At 47.6% G+C, this 25,173-nt stretch overlaps 1 protein-coding gene across 1 annotated transcript; it reads right to left on the bottom strand.

Annotated features, from left to right (window-relative positions):
• Nucleotides 1-617: 617 nt before the first annotated feature.
• Nucleotides 618-24,520, bottom strand: LOC137341800 (chymotrypsin-like elastase family member 2A). The gene is made up of 5 exons (XM_068005301.1): nt 24,367-24,520; nt 14,662-14,875; nt 6,961-7,226; nt 1,101-1,243; nt 618-908 (listed from the first exon to the last, which is right to left on the bottom strand). Exons 1-5 carry the CDS (start codon nt 24,518-24,520, stop codon nt 618-620), a joined length of 1,068 nt encoding a protein of 355 aa, XP_067861402.1.
• Between the last annotated feature and the right edge of the window lie 653 nt (nt 24,521-25,173).

The raw sequence follows: 25,173 nt of genomic DNA, 5'->3' as shown, positions 1-25,173 counted from the left end.
CAAAACTGAACCCAGTCTCCAGATGGGGTCTGACCAGAGCTCTGAACAGCTGGAACATCACTTCCACCCCTTTATATTCCAGCCCTCTTGAGATAAAGGCCAACATTCCATTAACCTTTCAATTATTTTTTGTACTTATCCACTGGCTTTTAGTGATTTCTGTACTTGGATCCATAAATCTCTCGGCTCCTCCACAGTTCCGAACTTCTCACCGTTTAGAAAATACTCTGATTTATCTTTCTTGGTCCAAAGTCGATGACCTCACACTTCCCCACATTGAACTCCATCTGCCACAGTTTTGCCCACTCAATTGATCTCTCAATGTCCCTTTGCAACTTTCTGCTCCCATCTACACTATTTACTGTGTCACCTATGTGGACACCATCATACACAGTGAATGAAACAAATGGAGAGATTTACAAGCGCCAATTAACCTCCCCTTGAGCTTGTCTCATGATCCATCAGTTTGAACAAATAACATGAGACCTGAACAAATAAATTGCACAGTTTCATTTCTTTAAAACTTTATTGACATAGAGGCTATCATCAAGGAAACCAGACAACAAAAGACATCTCTGTAGACCTGTTCATAGACTGTGTGCAGATCAGACGGGTGTCTAGATAAAGAGAGACACCAGACCGACCGCAGTGAGAAAGCCAGAAACTTGTGAACGGATGCCGCAGTTTTCCTTGTTTGATGGCGACGCCTTGCGAGCCCCGTCGGCCGCCATTTGCATTTGGCCAATCTTCGATGTCTTCCATTGGATCCATTCGATGTATTTGCGGACAGATGTGTAGATACCTGGGTGGTCCTTGACACCACAGCCCAAGCCCCAGTTGGTGATTCCGAGTTGATAGAATCTCCCTCCTCCGAGCACTTTACAGACCAGCGGGCCTCCGCTATCTGTCTGCAATAAAACAGAGGGAGAGTGATTGGAAGGCCAGTGTCTGTCCCACCCAACTCTTCCATTAGAGAGAGGACTATTCTCTCCATCTGGGCTGGATTTGAGCCCAGGTCCCAACGGTATAAGGCCTGTGTGAACCCCACCCAGTTTCCCCAAAACACTCACAAGTCTCGTTTCTATGTGTTCGGTGCATACCTGACATCTGTCCGGTCCAGCCCATTTAAATCCAGCACACAAGACTTGGTCAGATAGCGAGCCATTGTACCAGTCGCCTTGGTTACAGATAGCTGTCGGGATGATACTGACCTCTTGTTCCTGTAAAATATCCGTTCGTTTACCTAAGGCAAAGAAAACCAAGTAGTAAGGTCAGATCTTGTGTGTCGATTTCGTGGGTTTGAAACGAGGTCAGCCCGGGGATCTTTCCCAGCATGCTCTCCGCCTCACTCATCTACGAGTGGCTTTGGAAAGTCTTTTCCCGATGGATGTTCTCTGGCTCTCAGGATTGTTTACACCCGAAAACAACTTATCCCCCTCCCAGATTACAATCAAACCAACCCCAAGCTTTACCAACATCGAGCACAGCTGGAGAGTGTGTTCCTGCTTTAAATCTATAGATTGTGCAGTAAAACTTTCACACAACTTTATTGGGCTCTAGACAACAGCTGTAGCCATCATCAGAGAACAAACCCTCTTCAATCCCAATACCATGCCATTTAACACCGGTGAGAAGGAGATGGGAGGGTATCTACCCCCCAATCTGTCACTTAATTATTTCAGAATCTAACTTGTGCACAATGCAAATATCACACTGGTACAATCACACATACTTCTGACACTGGGGGTTCAGGCAGACCATTGAGCAGTGTAGAGGGAGTTTTACTCTGTATCTAACCCGTGCTGCACCTGCCCTGGGAGTGTTTGATGGGACAGTGCAGAGGGAGCTTTACTCTGTATCTAACCCGTGCTGTACCTGCCCTGGGAGTGTTTGATGGGACAGTGTAGAGGGAGCTTTACTCTGTATCTAACCCGTGCTGTACCTGCCCTGGGAGTGTTTGATGGGACAGTGTAGAGGGAGCTTTACTCTGTATCTAACCCGTGCTGTACCTGCCCTGGGAGTGTTTGATGGGACAGTGTAGAGGGAGCTTTACTCTGTATCTAACCCGTGCTGTTCCTGTCCTGGGAGTGTTTGATGGGACAGTGTAGAGGGAGCTTTACTCTGTATCTAACCCGTGCTGTTCCTGTCCTGGGAGTGTTTGATGGGACAGTGTAGAGGGAGCTTTACTCTGTATCTAACCCGTGCTGTACCTGCCCTGGGACTGTTTGATGGGACAGTGTAGAGGGAGCTTTACTCTGTATCTAACCCGTGCTGTTCCTGTCCTGGGAGTGTTTGATGGGACAGTGTAGAGGGAGCTTTACTCTGTATCTAACCCGTGCTGTACCTGCCCTGGGAGTGTTTGATGGGACAGTGTAGAGGGAGCTTTACTCTGTATCTAACCCGTGCTGTACCTGCCCTGAGAGTGTTTGATGGGACAGTGTAGAGGGAGCTTTACTCTGTATCTAACCCGTGCTGTACCTGCCCTGAGAGTGTTTGATGGGTCAGTGTAGAGGGCGGTTTATCCGGTATCTAAGTGTTGGGGGAGGAGGGCAGTGCGGACGTGTTTCACATTCGGTAAAATCAAAAACAATAAAATTAGTAAGTGACGTCATAGACCAGCAGGTAGGTGATTGGTTGGTGAGTATCACAGTTTTTTCTCTCTAAGTTAGGGCAGTGGGTTAAATTAACAGCTCAAATCAATAACTTAAAGTAGATAATTACTTAGTTAATAAAACTAAGAATAGCGAGTGATTAATATCTCGAATACAGTAAATAAATAAAACAAGGTTACAAAGGGATGGCCAGTTGGTGTCGTAACTGCAGCGTGTGGGAGTTGGTGGAGACCAGCGAGATCCCGAGCAACCACGTCTGCAGGAAGTGTCTGCAACTCGAGGAACTTCAGCTCAGGGTTGTTGAGCTGGAGTCCGAGCTGCAGACATTGCAATGCATCAGGGAGAGGGAGAGTTATCTGGACACCTTGATCTAGGAGGCAGTCACACCCCTTAGTTTAGGTAGTAGTTTAGATTCATTCAGTGGTCAGGGTCAGGAGGGTGTGACTGCGAGTCAGGCAGGTATGGGGACCCAGGATGTAGTAATGGAGGAGACTCAGCCTTTGACCTTGTCCAACAGGTACGAGGTATTTGCTACCTGTACGGATGAGAACAAGGACTGTAGGGAGGATGGGCAAACTGAGCACAGCACCGTGGTACAGGAGGCCATTCAAGTGGGGGGAGTAAAAAGGAATGTGATAGTGGTAGGGGATAGTATAGTCAGGGGGATAGACACCGCTCTCTGCAGCCGCGACCCAGAGTCCCGAAGGCTGTGTTGCCTGCCCGATGCCAGGGTTAAGGACATCTCCTCGTGGCTGGAGAAGAACTTGGAGCATGAGGGGGAGGACCCAATTCTCGTGGTCCACGTAGGGACCAACAACATAGGCAGAACTAAGAATGAGGTTCTGCTGAGACACTAAAATTAATAAGCAGAACCTCAAAGGTAATAATCTCTGGATTCCTACCTGAGCCACACGCAAATTGGCATTGGGTCAAACAGATCAGAGAGTTAAATGCGTGACTCAGAGTGATGTGGGAGACAGGGGTTTCGATTCACGGGGCACTGGCACCAGTACTGGGGAATAGAGGCAGCTGTTCCGTTGGGACGGGCTCCACTTAAACCGGGCTGGGACTGGTGTCCTGGTGAATCGAATGGATAGACTGGAAAAGCAGGGCTTGTTCTCCTTAAGGTAGAGAAGGTTGAGAGGAGATTTGATCGAGGTGTTCAAAATCATGGAGGGTCTGGACAAAGTAAATAAAGAAAAACTGTTCCCATTGGTGAAAAGGTCGCGAACCAGAGGACACAGGTTTTAGGTGATTGTAAAAGAACCAAAGGCGACATGAGGAAAATCTTTAACACAGCGAGTGATTGGGATCTGGAATGCACTGCTCGAGGGGATGGTGGAGGCAGATTCAATCATGGCCTTCAAAAGGGAATTAGATAGGTACCTGAAGGAGAAAAATTTGCAGGGCTACGGGGAAGAGCGGGGGAGTGGGACTGGCTGGATTGCTCTTGCAGAGAGCCGGTGCAGGCTCGATGGGCTGAATGGCCTCCTTCTGTGCCGTAACCATTCTATGATTCTATGACACAAAGAGTCTGCAAAGGGGTATAGACAGGTTAAGTGAGTGGGCAAGAAGGTGGCAGATGGAGTATAGTGTGGGGAAATGTGAGGTTATTCACTTTGGTAGGAAGAATAGAAAAACAATATTTTTTAAATGGTGAGAAACTATTAAATGTTGGTGTTCAGAGGGATTTGGGTGTGCTCAAACAAGAAACACAAAAAGTTAGTATGCATTTACAGCAAGCAATTAGGAAGGCAAATGCCATGTTGGCCTTTATTGCAAGCGGGTTGGAGTACAAGAGTAAGGAAGTCTGCAGTTGTACAGGGTTTTGGTGAGACCTCACTTGGAGTACTGTGTACAGTTTTGGTCTCCTTCCTTAAGGAAGGATATACTTGTCTTGGAGGCAGTACAACAAAAGTTCACTAGATTGATTCCTGGGATGAGAGGGTTGTCCTATGAGGAGAGATTGAGTAGAATGGGCCTATATTCTCTGGAGTTTAGAAGAATGAGAGGTGATCTAATTGAAACATAAAAGATTCTGAGGGGGCATGACAGGGTAAATGCTGAGAGGTTGTTTCCCCTAGCTGTAGAGTCTAGAACTAGGGGCATAGTCTCAGGATAAGGACGTTGGCCACTTAGGACTGAGATGAGGAGGATTTCTTTCACTCAGAGGATTGTGAATCTTCGGAATTCTCTACCCCTGCGGGCTGTGGAGGCTCAGTCGTTGAGTATATTCAAGACTGAGATCGATAGATTTTTGGACACTAAGGGAATCAAGGGATATGGGGATCGGGCGGGAAAGTGGAGTTGAGATCGAAGATCAGCCATGATCATATTTAATGGCAGAGCAGGCTCGAGGGGCCATATGGCCTACTCCTGCTCCTATTTCCTATGTTCTTATGTTCCAACCCGTGCTCTACCTGCCCTGGGAGTGTTTGATGGGACAGTGTAGAGGGAGCTTTACTCTGTATCTAACCCGTGCTGTACCTGCCCTGGGAGTGTTTGATGGGACAGTGTAGAGGGAGCTTTACTCTGTATCTAACCCGTGCTGTACCTGCCCTGGGAGTGTTTGATGGGACAGTGTAGAGGGAGCTTTACTCTGTATCTAACCCGTGCTGTACCTGCCCTGGGAGTGTTTGATGGGACAGTGTAGAGGGAGCTTTACTCTGTATCTAACCTGTGCTGTACCTGCCCTGGGAGTGTTTGATGGGACAGTGTAGAGGGAGCTTTACTCTGTATCTAGCCCTGTACCTGCCCTGGGAGTGTTTGATGGGACAGTGTAGAGGGAGCTTTACTCTGTATCTAACCTTGTACCTGTCCTGGGAGTGTTTGATGGGACAGTGTAGAGGGAGCTTTACTCTGTATCTAGCCCTGTACCTGCCCTGGGAGTGTTTGATGGGACAGTGTAGAGGGAGCTTTACTCTGTATCTAGCCCTGTACCTGCCCTGGGAGTGTTTGATGGGACAGTGTAGAGGGAGCTTTACTCTGTATCTAGCCCTGTACCTCCCCTGGGAGTGTTTGATGGGACAGTGTAGAGGGAGCTTTACTCTGTATCTAACCCTGTACCTGCCCTGGGAGTGTTTGATGGGACAGTGTAGAGGGAGCTTTACTCTGTATCTAGCCCTGTACCTGCCCTGGGAGTGTTTGATGGGACAGTGTAGAGGGAGCTTTACTCTGTATCTAGCCCTGTACCTCCCCTGGGAGTGTTTGATGGGACAGTGTAGAGGGAGCTTTACTCTGTATCTAACCCTGTACCTGCCCTGGGAGTGTTTGATGGGACAGTGTAGAGGGAGCTTTACTCTGTATCTAACCCTGTACCTGTCCTGGGAGTGTTTGATGGGACAGTGTAGAGGGAGCTTTACTCTGTATCTAGCCCTGTACCTGCCCTGGGAGTGTTTGATGGGACGGTGTAGAGGGAGCTTTACTCTGTATCTAACCCTGTCCCTGCCCTGGGAGTGTTTGATGGGACAGTGTAGAGGGAGCTTTACTCTGTATCTAACCTGAACCATTCCTGAGCTGGGTGTGTTTGAGGGGTAGTTTAGGAGGCGCTTTGCTCCACATCTAACCCACATTATAACTCAGTTGGAACAGCTCGAAGTGACTGGGCACGAGCAGTGGGGGATTATACTAACATCCCCTCCCCCTATCAGGTACCCAATGAACCTCGGTAAGGGATGGATGGGCAGTACAGCTCAGCACAGGAAAATACCACATGCTGTGTGGCCGGAATTGTCTCCACCTCACGGAACTGAATGTTAGATATAATGTAGCCACTCCCCGATCGCACAGCCAAATTAAATGGAATCATATCCCATCTTCAAACTGGGTTCTGCTTCGTTATTAACAAGTTGTTCGGAGTGTTCTGACGTTTGAGTTTTTTCTACTCTACACCAAAAGTTAGTTATCCCAAGCAAGACTTCTCGCTCTGTTTGGTTCACCTGCCCTGAAGCAATGAGTTGTCCGTGGCTGAGTCCGTCTCACCTCAGGGCTCAGCCTCTCGTTTCCCACCTCAATTTGGTGTGAAAGGGGGGCATTAAAAGTCAACAACACAGCGTGAGACTGGAGTGACATGTAGGCCAGACCAGAGCGGGCAGGAGGGGCAGGGTCCCTCCCCTTTGGTGCATTGGTGAACCAGTTGAGTTTTGAAGGCAGTTTCCATACTCATTTTTTCTAGTGCCTGTTCAGTTTACCTCGGTGGGATTTGATCTACTGGGTTGCTAGTCCAGTACCAGAACAAGTACATTACCATACCCACACCCATCTCTCAGGACCTTGAGCAAAGACCAAACACGGTTCTTTCCTTGTGCAGTTGGCAAGGAAGTGAGTGCTGCACAAACTGGTATCTTACCTTTTCCCTCAGCCATGCCCCATCCGGCAGTGACACATGGCTTGAGTTCAGCGATGTCGAGTCTCTGGTACTGAAGGCACACTGGCTGCACATAGTCGGTGAACACAATGGGGTCAGTGACCTTGATAAGGGCAATGTCATTAGACTCTGTGTCCGGATTGTAATTCTCGTGCTTGATGACCTCTGCAACTGGTCTGGCAAACGTGTCTTTGCTAAACCTCGAGAGCTGTTCTAATCCAAACACCAGCATAATTTTCTCGACGTTGCTTAAGGAGGATATAAGGAGATTTGTATTAATTAGAGGGACATATTTTGCCAAACTGAGGATAACTTGGACAGCTCCCTCACTCAATAACTCAACAGTGCTGAGCCCTAGAAGCTCCCATCGTTTGATTCTCAGTCTCTGCTAACTTAACTGATTCCAGTTAGGTTGGGGACATTACAGTTTGGGTCTCTGTGTTCCTGAGCTTGGGAGAGAGAGGATGGCAGAGGGGAGAATCAGCCTCTCGTTTGGTTCCTGGGGAGGGGACAAGAAAACTGGGTTAAAAAAGGTGGAGAGAGTAACCCGTACAATTGATGTACAGGACAACAGTCCAGCCTGCCGTGCTTTATCTTCCATTTGGCAAGATAGTACACAAGTGCACATTTTTGAAATGTGTTCAGGAGAACTTTCTTGACCAGTACGTTTCCGGCCCAACGAGGAAGGAGGCATTGCTGGATCTGGTTCTAGGGAATGAGACGGGCCAAGTGGAGCAAGTGTCAGTGGGAGAGCATTTAGGGAGCAGCGATCATAGTATCATAAGGTTTAGAATAGCAATGGAAAAGGACTCTGTCCACTCTAAAGTAAAAATACTCAATTGGAGGAGGGCCAATTTCAATGGGATGAGAACAGATCTGGCCCGGGTAAATTGGAATCAAAGATTGGCAGGCAAAACTGTAATTGAACAATGGGCGGGCCTTTAAAGAGGAGATGGTTCGGGTACAGTCTAGGCACATTCCCACCAGGGAGAAAGGTAGGGCAACTGAAGCCAGAGCTCCCTGGATGACAAAAGAGATAGAGAGTAAGATGAAGTGGAAAAAAGGGGCGTATGACAGATGTCAGGTTGATAACACAAGTGAGAACCAGGCTGAATATAGAAAGTTCATGGGGAAGTGAAAAAGGAAATAAGAGGGGCAAAGAGAGAGTATGAGAATAGACTGGCGGCCAACATAAAAGGGAATCCAGAAGTCTTCTACAGGCATGTTAAGAGTAAACGGGTAGTAAGAGGAGGGGTGGAGCCGATTAGTGACCATAAAGGAGATCTACTCATGGAGGCAGAGGGCATGGCCGAGGTACTAAATGAGTACTTTGCATCGGTCTTTACCAAGGAAGAAGATGCTGCCAGAGACTCGGTAAAGGAAGATATAGTTAAGATACTGGAGTGGCTAAAAATTGAGAAAGAAGAGGTACGAGAAAGGCTGGCTGTACTTAAAGTAGATAAGTCACCTGGTCCAGATGGGATGCACCCGAGGATACTGAGGGAAGTAAGGGGGGAAATTGCAGAGGTACTGTCCACAATCTTCCAAACATCTGTAGATATGGGGGTGGCGCCAGAGGACTGGAGAATTGCAAATGTTACACCCTTGTTCAAAAAAGGGTAAGGATAAACCCAGCAACTACAGGACAGTCAGTTTAACGTTGGTGATGGGGAAACTTTTGGAAACGATAATCTGGGATCGAATTAACAGTCACTTGGATGAGTGTGGATTGATTAGGGAAAGCCAGCGCGGATTTGTTAAAGGCAAATCGTGTTTAACCAACTTGATAGTTTTTTGATGAGGTAACAGAGAGGATAGATGAGAGCAATGCAGTTGATGTGATGTATATGGACTTTCAAAAAGCGTTTGATAAAACGCCACATGGCAGGTTTGCTATTAAGATTGCTGCCCATAGAATAAAGGGGGCAATAGCAACATGGATACAGAATTGGCTAAATGACAGGAAACAGAGAGTAGTGGTGAACGGTTGTTTTTCGGACTGGAGGGAGGTATACAGTGGTGTTCATAGAATCATAGAAGTTACAACATGGAAACAGGCCCTTCGGCCCAACATGTCCATGTCGCCCAGTTTATACCACTAAGCTAGTCCCAATTGCCTGCACTTGGCCCATATCCCTCGATACCCATCTTCCCCATGTAACTGTCCAAATGCTTTTTAAAAGACAAAATTGTACCCGCCTCTACTACTGCCTCTGGCAGCTCGTTCCAGACACTCACCACCCTTTGAGTGAAAAAATTGCCCCTCTGGATCCTTTTGTATCTCTCCCCTCTCACCTTAAATCTGTGCCCCCTCGTTATAGACTCCCCTACCTTTGGGAAAAGATTTTGACTATCGACCTTATCTATGCCCCTCATTATTTTATAGACTTCTATAAGATCACCCCTTAACCTCCTACTCTCCAGGGAAAAAAGTCCCAGTCTGTCTAACCTCTCCCTGTAAGTCAAACCATCAAGTCCCGGTAGCATCCTAGTAAATCTTTTCTGCACTCTTTCTAGTTTAATAATATCCTTTCTATAATAGGGTGACCAGAACTGTACACAGTACTCCAAGTGTGGCCTCACCAATGCCCTGTACAACTTCAACAAGACATCCCAACTCCTGCATTCAATGTTCTGACCAATGAAACCAAGCATGCTGAATGCCTTCTTCACCACCCTATCCACCTGTGACTCCACTTTCAAGGAGCTATGAACCTGTACTCCTAGATCTCTTTGTTCTATAACTCTCCCCAACGCCCTACCATTAACGGAGTAGGTCCTGGCCCGATTCGATCTACCAAAATGCATCACCTCACATTTATCTAAATTAAACTCCATCTGCCATTCATCGGCCCACTGGCCCAATTTATCAAGATCCCGTTGCAATCCTAGATAACCTTCTTCACTGTCCACAATGCCACCAATCTTGGTGTCATCTGCAAACTTACTAACCATGCCTCCTAAATTCTCATCCAAATCATTAATATAAATAACAAATAACAGCGGACCCAGCACCGATCCCTGAGGCACACCGCTGGACACAGGCATCCAGTTTGAAAAACAACCCTCGACAACCACCCTCTGTCTTCTGTCGTCAAGCCAATTTTGTATCCAATTGGCTACCTCACCTTGGATCCCATGAGATTTAACCTTATGTAACAACCTACCATGCGGTACCTTGTCAAATGCTTTGCTGAAGTCCATGTAGACCACGTCTACTGCACAGCCCTCATCTATCTTCTTGGTTACCCCTTCAAAAAACTCAATCAAATTCGTGAGACATGATTTTCCTCTCACAAAACCATGCTGACTGTTCCTAATTAGTCCCTGCCTCTCCAAATGCCTGTAGATCCTGTCCCTCAGAATACCCTCTAACAACTTACCCACTACAGATGTCAGGCTCACTGGTCTGTAGTTCCCAGGCTTTTCCCTGCCGCCCTTCTTAAACAAAGGCACAACATTTGCTACCCTCCAATCTTCAGGCACCTCACCTGTAGCGGTGGATGATTCAAATATCTCTGCTAGGGGACCCGCAATTTCCTCCCTAACCTCCCTTAACGTCCTGGGATACATTTCATCAGGTCCCGGAGATTTATCTACCTTGATGCGCGTTAAGACTTCCAGCACCTCCCTCTCTGTAATATGTACACTCCTCAAGACATCACTATTTATTTCCCCAAGTTCCCTAACATCCATGCCTTTCTCAACCGTAAATACCGATGTGAAATATTCGTTCAGGATCTCACCCATCTCTTGTGGTTCCGCACATAGATGACCTTGTTGATCCTTAAGGTGTTCCCCAGGGGTCGGTGCTGTGACCACGGCTTTTCTTGATATATATTAATGACTTGGACTTGGGTGTACAGGGCACAATTTCAAAATTTGCAGATGACACAAAACTTGGAAGGGTAGTGAACAGTGAGGAGGATAGTGATAGACTTCAAGAGGACATAGACACACTGGTGGCATGGGCGGAGAGGTGGCAGATGAAGTTTAACGCAGAAAAATGCGAGGTGATGCATTTCAGTAGGAAAAATGAGGAGAGGCAATATAAACTAGAGGACACAATTCTAAAAGGGATGGATGAACAGAGGGATCTAGGGGTATATGTGCACAAATTGATGAAGGTGGCAGGGCAGGTTGAGAAAGCGGTTAAAAAAGCATACAGAATCCTGGGCTTTATAAATGGAGGCATAGAGTACAAAAGCAAGGAAGTCATGATGAACCTTTATAAAACACTGGTTCGGCCACAACTGGAGTATTATGTCCAGTTCTGGGCACCGCACTTTAGGAAGGATGTGAAAGCCTTAGAGAGGGTGCAGAGGACATTTACTAGAATGATTCCAGGGATGAGGGACTTAAATTACGTGGATAGACTGGAGAAGCTGGGATTGTTCTCCTTGAAACAGAGAAGGTTGTGAGGAGATTTGATAGAGGTATTCAAAATCATGAAGGGTTTAGACAGAGTGGATAGAGAGAAACTGTTCCCATTGGCAGAAGGGTCAAGAACCAGAGGGCATAGATTTACAGTGATTGGCAAAAGAACCAAAGGTAACATGAGGAAAAACTTTTTTACACAGCGAGTGTTTAGGATCTGGAATGCGCTGCCTGAGGGGGTGGTGGAGGCAGATTCAATCATGGCCTTCAAAAGGGAACTGAATAAGTACTTGAAACGAAAAAATGTGCAGGGCTACAGGGATAGGGCGGGGGAGTGGGACTAGCTGGATTGCTCTTGCATAGAGCCAGCGTGGACTCGATGGGCCGAATGGCCTCCTTCCTTGCTGAAACCTTTCTATGATTCTATAAGTGGTCCACTGTAAATACTGAACCACTTCTTAAAGCAGGAGTATCCAAGCTTTTATTTTTACAAACCATGGGTCACACATGAAGGTTAAATCTGAACCCCCCTCCCATAATTGTCACACCCCTCGAGCTGCTGACACTAACCGATCTCAGTGCTCTGATTTCTGACTTATCCACCAGTGAGGCAACAGACCGTTCCAAACATCCCAGCCTACCAAGTCCAAACAGGACTTGACATCACTGCAACATACTGTTGTATTGTACATTGCCTTCCATTTACCTCCATCTGCCCATCTTTAGCCCATCCACTTAATGCCTTTATTTGTTTACTTATGTTTTGTCCAGTCAGGTTCTGACGCGCGTGGAGGCCAATCCCCAGGCTGGAGTCTCGAATCCCCGCTCCTGAGAAATCCGCATAGCTGGAATATCTACGTGGAGTGTGCACGGTCTCCCTGTCCCAGGGGAGAAGTCCCAGGTCTAAAGAGCTTTGGTGCAGGTTGGCAGGGACAAGGCTTTGGGACTTTCCGAGAGTGCACAGGCATAGTGCTGGAGAGTAGCCGGCACACAGCACAGGTGGCTTCCCAACGCTCATCCAGCATGGACCCCCTACCCATTAAGGCAGGGCTTGTAGACCTACCTAGAGCTGAGTGGGAAGTATCCCAACTCCTAGGTCCACTTAATTGATCCAGATTCCCTTGAATAGAACAATGTCCCTCCACCACGTAGTTTGATGTCATTAGCACAATATTACAAGGAGCGAGTTACACTGACACGAGTTGGGATGGGCTGATGTCCGTTACGCTTGTAAGGTTATTAGGTGCTCGAGTTTGTTTCTGGACTTCTCTCAGCCAAGGGGTTCTGTAGTTAGGCCTAGAACAGCTTAGGCAGGCTCACGGCCCGTACTGTTGCTGTGGCGATGGGAAGTCCAAGTCATGCATCCTTCGAACTGTTACTGGAAGCCATTGCCCCTTCAGCGTAACGGAAGAAGTCCTTTGTATTCTGGAGGCACGGGGCATCAGCAAGTGGCACAGTGCCATGTCCATAGACCAGTTCAAGGTCTGGCTTATGTGGAATTAGATGTGCTTTGTCCTTTAACCTTGCGGTGGCACCAGTGGTAACACACGATCCAACACAAAGGCAGCCTGCTGGCGCACTCCGGGGGGGAAGGAGACGAGGGTGGTGGGAGCCCATAAAACGCTCCCGCCGTATAGGACTAAACACCCTATGGGCTGGTATAAAGAAGGTCACTGCCATGGAAAGAGCCTTCACATCACGGAGTGCGAAGATACGAAAACAACGTGCAAACTGAGCTCACCTGAGTGGTGGAACAATGGGCGCCAATATTAGCAAGGGAGTCAGGAAGGGGGTTTCTGGACATGTGACGGTGTCGGTGTTGGGTGAGGACAGCATCTAGATGCTCACTTCCTCGGCTCATACCTGGAGTGAGGCATCCGAAGGGTGGGCTGGGGCTTATGGCAGCTCCATACTGCAGGGAGAGTCAGCACCCTCAGGGGAGGGGAGAGGAGAGGAGAAACCTGCAGAGAAATGAGGGAGGGAAAAGGCAGGTACAGGTACAAGACCTGTACAGGTGTGGGTCCTGGAGCAGGATACAGGTACAGGGCCTGTACAGGTGTGTGTACTGGGACAGGGTACAGGTACAAGGCCTGTACAGGTGTGTGTACTGGGACAGGGTACAGGTACAAGACCTGTACAGGTGTGGGTCCTGGGGGCAGGATACAGGTACAAGGCCTGTACAGCTGTGTGTACTGGGGCAGGGTACAGGTACAAGGCCTGTACAGGTGTGTGTACTGGGGTAGGGTACAGGTACAAGGCCTATACAGATGTGGGTCCTGGGGGCAGGGTACAGATACAAGACCTGTACAGGTGTGTGCACTGGGGCAGGGTACAGGTACAAGGCCTGTATAGGTGTGTGTACTGGGGCAGGGTACAGGTACAAGGCCTGTATAGGTGTGTGTACTGGGGCAGGGTACAGATACAAGACCTGTACAGGTGTGTGTACTGGGGCAGGGTACAGGTACAAGGCCTGTATAGGTGTGTGTACTGGGGCAGGGTACAGGTACAAGGCCTGTACAGCTGTGTGTACTGGGGCAGGGTACAGGTACAGGGCCTGTACAGGTGTGTGTACTGGGGCAGAGTACAGGTACAAGACCTGTACAGGTGTGGGTTCTGGAGCAGGTAACAGGTACAAGACCTGTACAGGTGTGTGTACTGGGGCAGGGTACAGGTACAAGGCCTGTACAGCTGTGTGTACTGGGGCAGGGTACATGTACAAGACCTGACAGGTGTGGGTCCTGGGGGAAGGATACAGGTACAAGACCTGACAGGTGTGTGTCCTGGGAGCAGGGTACAGGTACAAGGCCTGACAGGTGTGGGTCCTGGGAGCAGGATACAGGTACAAGGCCTGACAGGTGTGTGTCCTGGGAGCAGGGTACAGGTACAAGGCCTGTACAGGTGTGTGTCCTGGGAGCAGGATACAGGTACAAGGCCTGTACAGGTGTATGTCCTGGGAGCAGGGTACAGGTACAAGGCCTGTACAGGTGTGTGTCCTGGGAGCAGGGTACATGTACAAGACCTGTACAGGTGTGGGTCCTGGGAGCAGGGTACATGTACAAGACCTGTACAGGTGTGGGTCCTGGGGGCAGGGTACAGGTACAAGGCCTGTACAGGTGTGGGTCCTGGGAGCAGGGTACAGGTAATGGTAACCAGTAGCAGTCCCAAATTCGTTCACAGACCAGAGGCTGATGTAGGGGTTCAGTCTAGGGCTGGTTGGTGGGGATTGTACTGTCTGGTTACACAAGTCACTGAGTTAATTTGTAATTAGTATCACTGTAACTGATTAACCACAGATGGGCTCCTTACTTGGCTACTTTGGCCTTGAAGCAGTGAGCTGCCGTCAGCACCCAGTAGTTGTCGATGACGGATCCTCCGCAGGTGTGACTGTACGTCCCGTCCTTGGATGCGATCTGTACACTGACCAGCCACGGCCAAGCCCCAGGGTCCGCATCGTGACTCCCCAGAGTCTCCGAACTCAGGTCTTCTTCTTCTTCGTTCACCGCTGGTCGGCGGCTGCATTCTACAAAAGGGAAAGGACAACCTTATCTCAGAGGGAGCAGCTGCCGCCATCACGGAGGGCAGTTGGCCAAACACCTCCGCTCTCCACAGGCGGCAGGGACCTTCATCAACCAGCTGCTCACGGTGTCAGCCGTGGCTCAGTGGGCAGCACTTCTCTCCCCTGAATCAGCAGGTCGTGGGTTCAAGTCCCACTCCAGAGACTTGAGCTATAAAAAAAGCCGACACTCCCAGCGCAGTACTGAGGGAGTGCTGCACTGCCGGAGGTGCCATCTTTCGAATGAAACATTAAACCGAGGCCCTGTCTGCCCTCTCAGGTGGACATAAAAGATCCCACTATTTGAAGAAGAGCAGGGGAGTTTTCCCAAGTGTCCTGGAGAATATTTATCCCTGAACCAACATTATCACATTGTTGTTTTTGGGATCTTGCTGTGCAAATTGGCAGCCTGATTCCCTACATTACAACAGTGACTACACTTCAAAAGTATTTCATTGGCTGTAAATTGCTTTGAGATGTCCTGAGGTTGTGAAAGGTGCAGTGAGCAGTGACAGGTTTAAGTATAAGGAGCATCACAGCCAAGTCCAAACTAGTCCTCAGTTGACAGTCAGACATAACCACATTGCTGGGTCTCAGAGTGCAGCGATCAGGTCTCCACTGTTGCTGACGAGGAGTCTGTGGGTTGACTCTCCCCACATTGTGTCCCTGACAGACTATCGTGGGGTTGCCTTCAGCCAGACACCAGTACAGTACCCAGCCAGTCAGTGCTGTCATTGGGTCACGTTGCCTCCTTTTGCACAAGTACAGGTGCAAGACATCAGGTAAGGCGAGCACCAATGCAATGAGCTGTGACCCATCCTCTCGTCCCTCTGCATGTGGAGTGACTGATCTCCAATCTAACCTGCAAAGTACCTACAGGCTGAGTGGCAGGTTCCAGGATTGATGGCTCCACTCTACCCAATTTCACCCATGCCTTCTGCGGGAAGATGCCGAGGGCTGGGTGAGCATCTTTATGTTGGGTATGAAGGACAGAGTGGGCACCTCTCGGGTATGAAGGACAGGGTGGGCACCTCTCGGGTATGAAGGACAGGGTGGGCACCTCTCGGGTATGAAGGACAGGGTGGGCACCTCTCGGGTATGAAGGACAGGGTGGGCACCTCTCGGGTATGAAGGACAGGGTGGGCACCTCCCTGTTGGGAATGAAGGACAGGGTGGGCACCTCCCTGTTGGGAATGAAGGACAGGGTGGGCGCCTCCCTGTTGGGAATGAAGGACAGGTAGATGGAGACTGCTCACAGTTGCTCCCATGAACATCCTGGCCAAGGGTGGTGTTGGAGAAGACCTGTGATAGGCCACCTGATCCTTTCCTTTGTAGTGAGGCTGATGTGCAGCCTCTGGGAGCACCAGTAAAGGACGAAATCAGTGGTAAGAAGAATGTAACACCCTCAGTGGCGGCTACATCCCACTAAACTAGATAGAAGACCTTAAGAGTGAGCATCCAGAGAGCATGGGGAAATAATTAACTCACCCTGTCCGGCCTCCAACTGCAGTTCCTGCCCTCTTAATGTCCCACTCCACTACCTTACCTGGTCAATTACTTCAAGTGTTTACCACCCTTTGAGTAAAGAAAGATCTGTTTTGAATTTACCTTTCACTGATATCAATGTATCTCCACAGTTCGTACTGACCCTGCAATGGTATCCTTGGTTCCCCTTATCGATCTCATTTAATATTTTGTTTCCTTCAATCACGTCACCCCTGCAACACCTTATCTCCATCTGTAGAGTTTGAGTCTCTCTAAACTTCCCTCTCAGCTCATCCTTTACGCCTGAGATCAGTCTTGTTGCCCTGCTCTGTACCCCCTTCAAAGCGTCTACATCCATATTGGTACCAACGACATAGGTAAAAGAAAGGGATGAGGTCCTGCAAGGTGAATTTAAGGAGTTAGGAGATAAATTAAAAAGCAGGACCTCAGAGGTAGTGATCTCAGGATTACTACCAGTGCCACATGCTAGTGAGTATAGGAACAGGAGAATAGACAGGATGAATGCGTGGCTGCAGGGATGGTGTAGGAGGGAGGGATTTAGATTCCTGGGACAATGGGACCGGTTCTGGGGAAGGTGGGACCTGTACAAGCGGGACGGGTTACACCCGAGCAGGACCGGGACCGATGTCCTCGTGGGGGTGTTTGCTAGTGCTGTTGGGGAAGGTTTAAACTAGAATGGCAGGAGGATGGGAACCTGAGCAGGGAGACAGAGGAGGGGGAAACAAGGATTGAAACAAAAGACAGAAAGGGAAGAAGCAATAGTGGAAGGCAGAGAAAACAAGGGCGAAAAACAAATAGGGCCACAGTGCAAAATAAAACTAAGATGACTAGCAATCTTAAAAAGACAAGTCTAAAGGCATTGTGTCTTTATGCGCGGAGCATTCACAATAAGGTAGATGAATTAACAGCGCAGATAGATATTAACAGTTATGATATAGTTGTGATTACGGAGACTTGGCTGCAGGGTGACCAAGGATGGGAACTGAACATTCAGGGGTATTCAATATTTAGGAAGGACAGGAAAAAAGGGAAAGGAGGTGGGGTAGTGTTGTTAGTAAAGGAGGAAATCAATGCAATAGTGAGGAGGGATATTGGCTCGGAAAATCACGATGTGGAATCTGTATGGGTGGAGCTAAGAAACACCAAGGGGCAGAAAACGTTGGTGGGGGTTGTCCATAGGCCCCCAAACAGTAGTGGAGATGTAGGGGAGGGCATTAAACAGGAAATTAGAGACGCATGCAAGAAGGGTACAACTATAATCATGGGTGACTTTAATCTACATATAGATTGGTCAAACCAAATTAGCAATAATACTGTGGGGGAGGAATTCCTGGAGTGTGTACATGATGGTTTTCTAGACCAATACGTTGAGGAACCAACTAGAGAACAGGCGATCCGAGACTGGATATTGTGCAATGAGAAAGGATTAATTAACAATCTTGTTGTGCAGGGTCCCTAAGGGAAGAGCGACCATAACATGATAGAATTCCTCATTAAGATGGAGAGTGAAGTAGTTGAATCCGAAACTAGGGTCCTGAATCTAAATAAAGGAAATTACGAAAGTATGAGGTGCGAGTTGGCGATGATAGATTGGGGAACTTTACTAAAAGGGATGACGGTGGATAGGCAATGGCTAATATTTAAAGAACGTGTGCAGGAATTACAACAATTATTCATTCCTGTCTGGCGCAAAAATAAAACAGGGAAGGTGGCTCAACCGTGGCTTACAAAAGAAATTAGGGATAGTATTAGATCCAAAGAGGAGACATATAAAATTGCCAGAAAAAGCGGCAAGCCTGAGGATTGGGAGCAGTTCAGAATTCAGCAAAGGAGGACAAAGAGATTGATTAAGAGGGGAAAAATAGAGTATGAGAGTAAACTAGCAGGGAACATAAAAACTGACTGTAAAAGCTTCTATAAATATGTCAAGAGAAAAAGATTAGTGAAGACAAATGTAGGTCCCTTACAGTCAGAAATGGGGGAAATTATAATGGGGAACAAAGAAATGGCAGAACAATTAAACACATACTTTGGTTCTGCCTTCACAAAGGACACAAATAACCTGCCAGAAATGTTAGGGAACCAAGGGTCTAGTGAGATGGAGGAACTGAAGGAAACCAGTATTAGTAAAAAAATAGCGCTAGGGAAATTAATGGGGCTAAAGGCTGTCAGATCCCCAGGGCCTGATAATCTACATCCCAGAGTAATAAAGGAAGTGGCTCTGGAAATAATGGATGCATTGGTGATCATCTTCCAAAATTCTATAGACTCCGGAACAGTTCCCACAGATTGGAGGGTGGCAAATGTAACCCCACTATTTAAAAAAGGAGGTAGAGAAAAAACAGGGAATTACAGACCAGTTAGCCTAACATCAGTAGTGGGGAAAATGCTAAAGTCGATTATAAAAGATGTGATAACAGAACACTTGGAAGGCATTAACGGGATGTGGACAATGTCAGCATGGGTTTATGAAAGGGAAATCATGCTTAACAAATCTACTGTAGTTTTTTGAGGATGTAACTAGTAGAATAGGTAGGGGAGAACCAGTGGATGTGGTGTATTTGGATTTTCAGAAGGCTTTTGATAAGATCCCACACAAGAGGTTAGTGTACAAAATTAAAGCACATGGAATTGGGGGGAATATACTGGCATGGATTGAGAATTGGTGTTGACAGACAGGAAACAGAGAGTGGGAATAAACGGGTCTTTTTCCGGGTGGCAGGCAGTGACTAGTGGGGTACCGCAGGGATCAGTGCTTGGGCCCCAGCTATTCACAATATATATCAATGATTTGGATGAGGGAACGGAATGTAATATTTCCAAGTTTGCAGACGACACAAAGCTGGGGTGGAATGTGAGCTGTGAGGAGGATGCAAAAAGGCTCCAATGTGATTTAGACAAGTTGGGTGAGTGGGCAAGAACATGGCAGATGCATTATAACGTGGATAAATGTGAGGTTATCCACTTTGGTTGTAAAAACAGAAAGGCAGATTATTATCTGAATGGTGATAGATTGGGAAAAGGGGAGATGCAACGAGACCTGGGTGTCCTTGTACACCAGTCGCTGAAAGTGAGCACTCAGGTGTGGCAAGCAGTTAGGAAGGCAAATGGTATGTTGGCCTTCATTGCAAAAGGATTTGAGTACAGGAGCAGGGATGTCTTACTGCAGTTATACAGGGCCTTGGTGAGACCACATCTGGAGTATTGTGTGCAGTTTTGGTCTCCTTATCTGAGGAAGGGTGTCCTTGCCATGGAGGGAGTGCAACGAAGGTTTACCAGACTGATTCCTGGGATGGCAGGACTGACGAATGAGGAGAGATTGGGTCGACTAGGCCTATATTCACTAGAGTTTAGAAGAATGAGAGGTGATCTCATCGAAACATATAAAATTCTAACAGGACTAGACAGACTAGATGCAGGGAGGATGTTCCCGATGGCTGGGGAGTCCAGAACCAGGGGTCACAGTCTCAAGATACGGGGTATACCATTTAGAACCGAGATGAGGAGAAATGTCTTCACTCAGAGGGTGGTGAACCTGTGGAATTCTCTACCACAGAAGGCAGTGGAGGCCAAGTCATTAGATGTATTCAAGAAGGAGATAGATATATTTCTTAATGCTAAAGGGATCAAGGGATATGGGGAAAAAGCGGGAACCGGGTACTGAGTTAGACGATCAGCCATGATCATTTTGAATGGTGGAGCAGGCCCGAAGGGCCGAATGGCCTACTCTTGCTCTTATTTTCTATGTTTCTATGTTTCTACCTCTTTTGAAGTGTGATACCAAAACTTCACATAGTATCCAAATGAGATCTGCCCAGTAAAACTCAGCAGCTCTCCTGTTCTAAGTATCCCAGTATTCTAGTACAATAACTGTCCCATCGAAGCCCATCCCTCTCGTATAATAACTCTCCCATCGAAGCCCATCTCTCTAGAACAATAACTCTCCCATCGAAGCCCATCCCTCTCGTATAATAACTCTCCCATCGAAGCCCATCCCTCTCGTACAATAACTGTCCCATCGAAGCCCATCCCTCTCGTACAATAACTGTCCCATCGAAGCCAATTCTTCTCGTACAATAACTCTCCCATTAAAGCCCATCTCTCCAGTACCCTAACTCTCCCATTAAAGCCCATCTCTCCAGTACCCTAACTCTCCCATTAAAGCCCATCTCTCCAGTACCCTAACTCTCCCATTAAAGCCCATCTCTCCAGTACCCTAACTCTCCCATTAAAGCCCATCTCTCCAGTACCCTAACTCTCCCATTAAAGCCCATCTCTCCAGTACCCTAACTCTCCCATTAAAGCCCATCTCTCCAGTACCCTAACTCTCCCATTAAAGCCCATCTCTCCAGTACCCTAACTCTCCCATTAAAGCCCATCTCTCCAGTACCCTAACTCTCCCATTAAAGCCCATCTCTCCGGTACCCTAACTCTCCCAACCTAGCCTATCCCTCTAGAACCCTAACTCCCATCGAAGCCCATACACCTTGTACCTCCAGCCCATGGGATTAAAAGCAGAGAGTAGTGAACGGCTGTTTTTCAGACTGGAGGGAAGTATACAGTGGTGTTCCCCAGGGGTCAGTATTAGGACCACTGCTCTTTTTGATATATATTAGTGACCTGGACTTCGGTGTACAGGGCATAATTTCAAAGTTTGCAGATGACACAACACTTGGAAATGCAGTGAGAGAGGAGTATAGTAGCAGACATCAGGTGGATATAGACAGATTGGTGAAATGGGCAGACACATGGCAGATGAAATTTAATGCAACAAAGTGAAAAGTGATTCATTTTCATAGGAAGAATGAGGAGAGGCAATATAAACTAAATGGTACAATTTTAAAGGGGGTGCAGGAACAGAGAGACCTGGGGCTGAATGTACATAAATCTTTGAAGGTGGCAGGACACATTGAGAAAGCTGTTAAAAAGCATACGGGATCCTGGGCTTTTTAAATAAAGGCATAGAGTACAAAAGCTAAACCTTTATAAATCACTGGTTAGGTCTCAGCTGAAATATTGTGTTCAATTGTGGGCACCGCACTTTAGGAAGGATGTCAAGGCCTTAGAGAGGGTGCAGAGGAGATTTACTAGAACGGTACCAGGGATGAGGGACTTCAGTTATGTGGAGAGACTGGAGAAACTGGGTTTGTTCTCCTTAGAACAGAGAAGATTAAGGGGAGATTTAATAGAGGTGTTCAAGACCATGAAGGGTTTTGATAGAGTAAATAAGGAGAAACTGTTTCCAGTGGCAGGAGGGTCGGTAACCAGGGGACACAGATTTAAGGTGATCAGCAAAAGAACCAGAGGGGAGATGAGGAGAATTGATTTTACGCAGCGAGTTGTGATGATCTGGAATTCACTGCCTGAAAGGGCGGTGGAAGCAGATTCAATAATAACTTTCAAAAGGGAATTGGATAAATACTTGAAGGGGGGAAATGTACAGGGCTATGGGGAAAGAGCAGGGGAGTGGGACTAATTGGATAGCTCTTTCAAAGAGCCGGCACAGACACGATGGGCTGAATGGCCTCCTACTGTATCATTCTATGATTCTATGAACATAGCACCAGTATTAGAGCAGACACTGTAAACACTAACAGATCAGTTATATATCCATAGGCAGCACACTCTCAGAGTTAAACTTGTTACAACTCCTCACGGCCCAGACAGTTGCTCCTTCAGGAAGCATCTGCCCTGGTAAAGAATCAGAATTTTTGTTTGATCGGAGAAGAGTTTTAAAAAACAGACTCGGTGATCAGAAGCTTAGTCATTGCCATTTCACGACTGAGACTTGGCTTCATATCCAGCCCAGTGAGCACGGTGTCCTCTCTCTGTTGGGGGACGAGTTGGTACAATGGGACAGTCACCGTTAACCCACATCCCTGAGCTCGTTCAGTGCATACAGAGATGATGAAGGTCTCCGCTCCCTGGTAGCAGGAATAGTCCCAGAGAAATGGGTTTGTGTAGTCTCAGTTCAGCTGGTGTGGGAAATAAAAATCTCTTAACAGTGGGGCTGAGGTCTGTTTCTAACCCGTGCTGTACCTGCCCTGAGAGTGTTTGATGGGACAGTGTAGAGGGAGCTTTATTCTGTATCTAACCCGTGCTGTACCTGCCCTGAGAGTGTTTGATGGGACAGTGTAGAGGGAGCTTTACTCTGTTTCTAACCCGTGCTGTACCTGCCCTGAGAGTGTTTGATGGGACAGTGTAGAGGGAGCTTTACTCTGTTTCTAACCCTGTACCTGCCCTGGGAGTGTTTGATGGGACAGTGTAGAGGGGGCTTTACTCTGTATCTAACCCGTGCTGTACCTGCCCTGGGAGTGTTTGATGGGACAGTGTAGAGGGAGCTTTACTCTGTATCTAACCCGTGCTGTACCTGCCCTCGGAGTGCGTGGTGTAAATAACCATAAACCTTGGCCCCTGTATCTTTCAGTGCTACCAATTTGCACGACTTTCATGTTCACTTTGATCCAGTTGAGTTGTTCACCGTGGGAATTTTGAGAGATCCTTCGGGTGAAGGCCAGTGGAGAGAGTTTCAGGGGGTTCGTGTGTGGACAGGATGTCATAGAATGTTACAGCACAGAAGGAGGCCATTTGGCCCATCGTGCCCATGCCGGCTCTTTGAAAGAGCTATCCAATCAGTCCCACTCCCCTGCTCTTTCCCCGTTTCCCTGCACATTTTTCCCCTTCATGTATTTATCCAATTCCCTTTTGAAAGTTATTATTGAATCTGCTTCCACCGCCCTTTCAGGCAGCGCATTCCAGATCATCACAACTCGCTGCGTAAAATCAATTCTCCTCATCTCCCCTCTGGTTCTTTTGTCGATCACCTTAAATCTGTGTCCTCTGGTTACTGAATCTTCTGCCACTGGAAACAGTTTCTCCTTATTTGCTCTATCAAAACCCTTCATGATTTTGAACACCTCTATTAAATCTCCCCTTAATCTTCTCTGTTCTAAGTAGAACAACTCCAGCATCTCCAGTCTCTGCACATAACTGAAATCCCTCATCCCTGGAACCATTCTAGTAAATCTCCTCTGCACCCTCTCCAAGGCCTTGACATCCTTCCTAAAGTGCGGTGCCCAGAATTGGACACAGCACTCCAGCTGGGACCTAACTGATATCGGTCCTGAACTCCTTTGCCAGTTTGTCTCCTATGTCTTACAATCATGGTTTATCCTGAAACAATGCTGCCTTTCCTGTTCCAGCTAATATATCTATCCCTCTCCAACATCCCCATCTCATTCTCTTTTCAAGGCTGGAGAGTCCAAATTTTCCTCTCATATAAAAGGTATAAACCCAACCTGCCAACACAATCCAATTCATTGCACAAAAACCTCATTTACAATAAAGTCCAGAGTGGGACAAGTTCCCTCTCCAGCCCTGATCTCCAACAACGCTTCATTCAAACTTTCAAAGTCTTCAGTTAAAGTTTATTCTTAAAACATAAAGAATTCCCTATCCTAAAATTGCAATAATTTATTCTCAATACCCGTAGCCCCAGTGAGATACAGTGGGAACCCCGTTACAGAACAACAAACTCTGAATACAACATCTTGCCCCGTGGAGTGAGAGTCATTGAACACAGAGTCAGCTACACCTCTATCTTAGTGTTGAGTAAATAAGCAGTGCCTCTGCCTCTCCCGCTATGGCCTGGCGCCATGCCCAGTGTTTGATGCCGACACTGTGCGGTTGAAATGGTAAGTGTCCCATTCCCTCACACGGCCCCTCAATCTTGACCTGCACAGAAATCAAGAAATAAAAATAAAATCCACTGCAAAGTCCCTGACCAGTAAATCCCGATCCCGTCCCCCCTCTCCCCGCCCCCAGTATTACACTCTTCCTGCAGCCTCTTACCAGAGTCTACTTGCTCAGACACAGTGATGGTGCAGCACAAAGCCAGAATGAAGAGGTGGAAGATGGCAGGTTTCAATAATTGCATCCTTTCGATTTCTTACTGAAACTCAGAGGCCCACCCAACTGGGCTTTATCGCTGTGACTCACAGACAGGTATTGTCCACCTGGGCAAAGGACTTCCTCCCCAAGCTCATGGTTACATTCAGTGATGTCACAGCCGCCATTGTTACACCGGGTGACATCATAGGTAGCCATCGCTGCTGGGATGATGTCACAGCCCCAGACTGACGAATTATGTCATGCACAGAGATTACCGTATGGGTGAAAAGTGATGGGATAATGGCAGACTGGCTTCAAATCTAGCCTGGACTGGAGGAACGAAAGACTCCTCTCTCTGGTGGTCACATGGTTCCAATGAGTCTTCATCCAGCTGCTAATGAGCACAGGCCTACAGTATAAGCCTTCTCCAGCAGCACCTCCCAAACCTGCGACCTCCACCACCTAGAAGGACAAGGGCAGCAGATCCATGGGAACACCACCACCTCCAAGTTCCTCTCCAAGTCACACACCATCCTGACTTGGAAATATATCAGCTGCTGGGTCAAAATCCTGGAACTCACTCCCTAACAGCACTGTGGGAGAACCTTCACCACAGGGACTGCAGTGGTTCAAGAAGAAGGCGGCTCACCACCACCTTCTCAAGGGCAATGAGGGATGGGCAATAAATGCCGGCCTTCCAGTGACGCCCACATCCCGAGGATAAACTTTTTTAAAAGACCACAGGATGGAATATGTAGAATTGCCACAAAGGTGCTTTAGTGGGCTGACAGCAGGTGTTGGAAATTACTCTGCTGTGTGAATATCCCTTACCTTGATGACCGAAAAATTCACCAAAAAAAGTTTAAATT

This window comes from Heptranchias perlo, chromosome 24 (genome assembly GCF_035084215.1).
Source record: "Heptranchias perlo isolate sHepPer1 chromosome 24, sHepPer1.hap1, whole genome shotgun sequence".
Taxonomy (NCBI): domain Eukaryota; kingdom Metazoa; phylum Chordata; class Chondrichthyes; order Hexanchiformes; family Hexanchidae; genus Heptranchias; species Heptranchias perlo.
The sequence above is the reverse complement of the archived record's forward strand: the minus strand, read 5'-3'. Positions and strand labels throughout refer to the sequence as shown.

Coding starts and splice junctions, on each gene's coding strand:
- LOC137341800 (XM_068005301.1), bottom strand. CDS start 24,520: ATGGCTACCTATGATGTCACCCGGTGTAACAATGGCGGCTGTGACATC. Junction 1,244..6,960: donor GGGCATGGCTGAGGGAAAAG/GTAAGATACCAG, acceptor TCTTTGCCTTAG/GTAAACGAACGGATATTTTA. Junction 909..1,100: donor CTGGACCGGACAGATGTCAG/GTATGCACCGAA, acceptor GTTTTATTGCAG/ACAGATAGCGGAGGCCCGCT.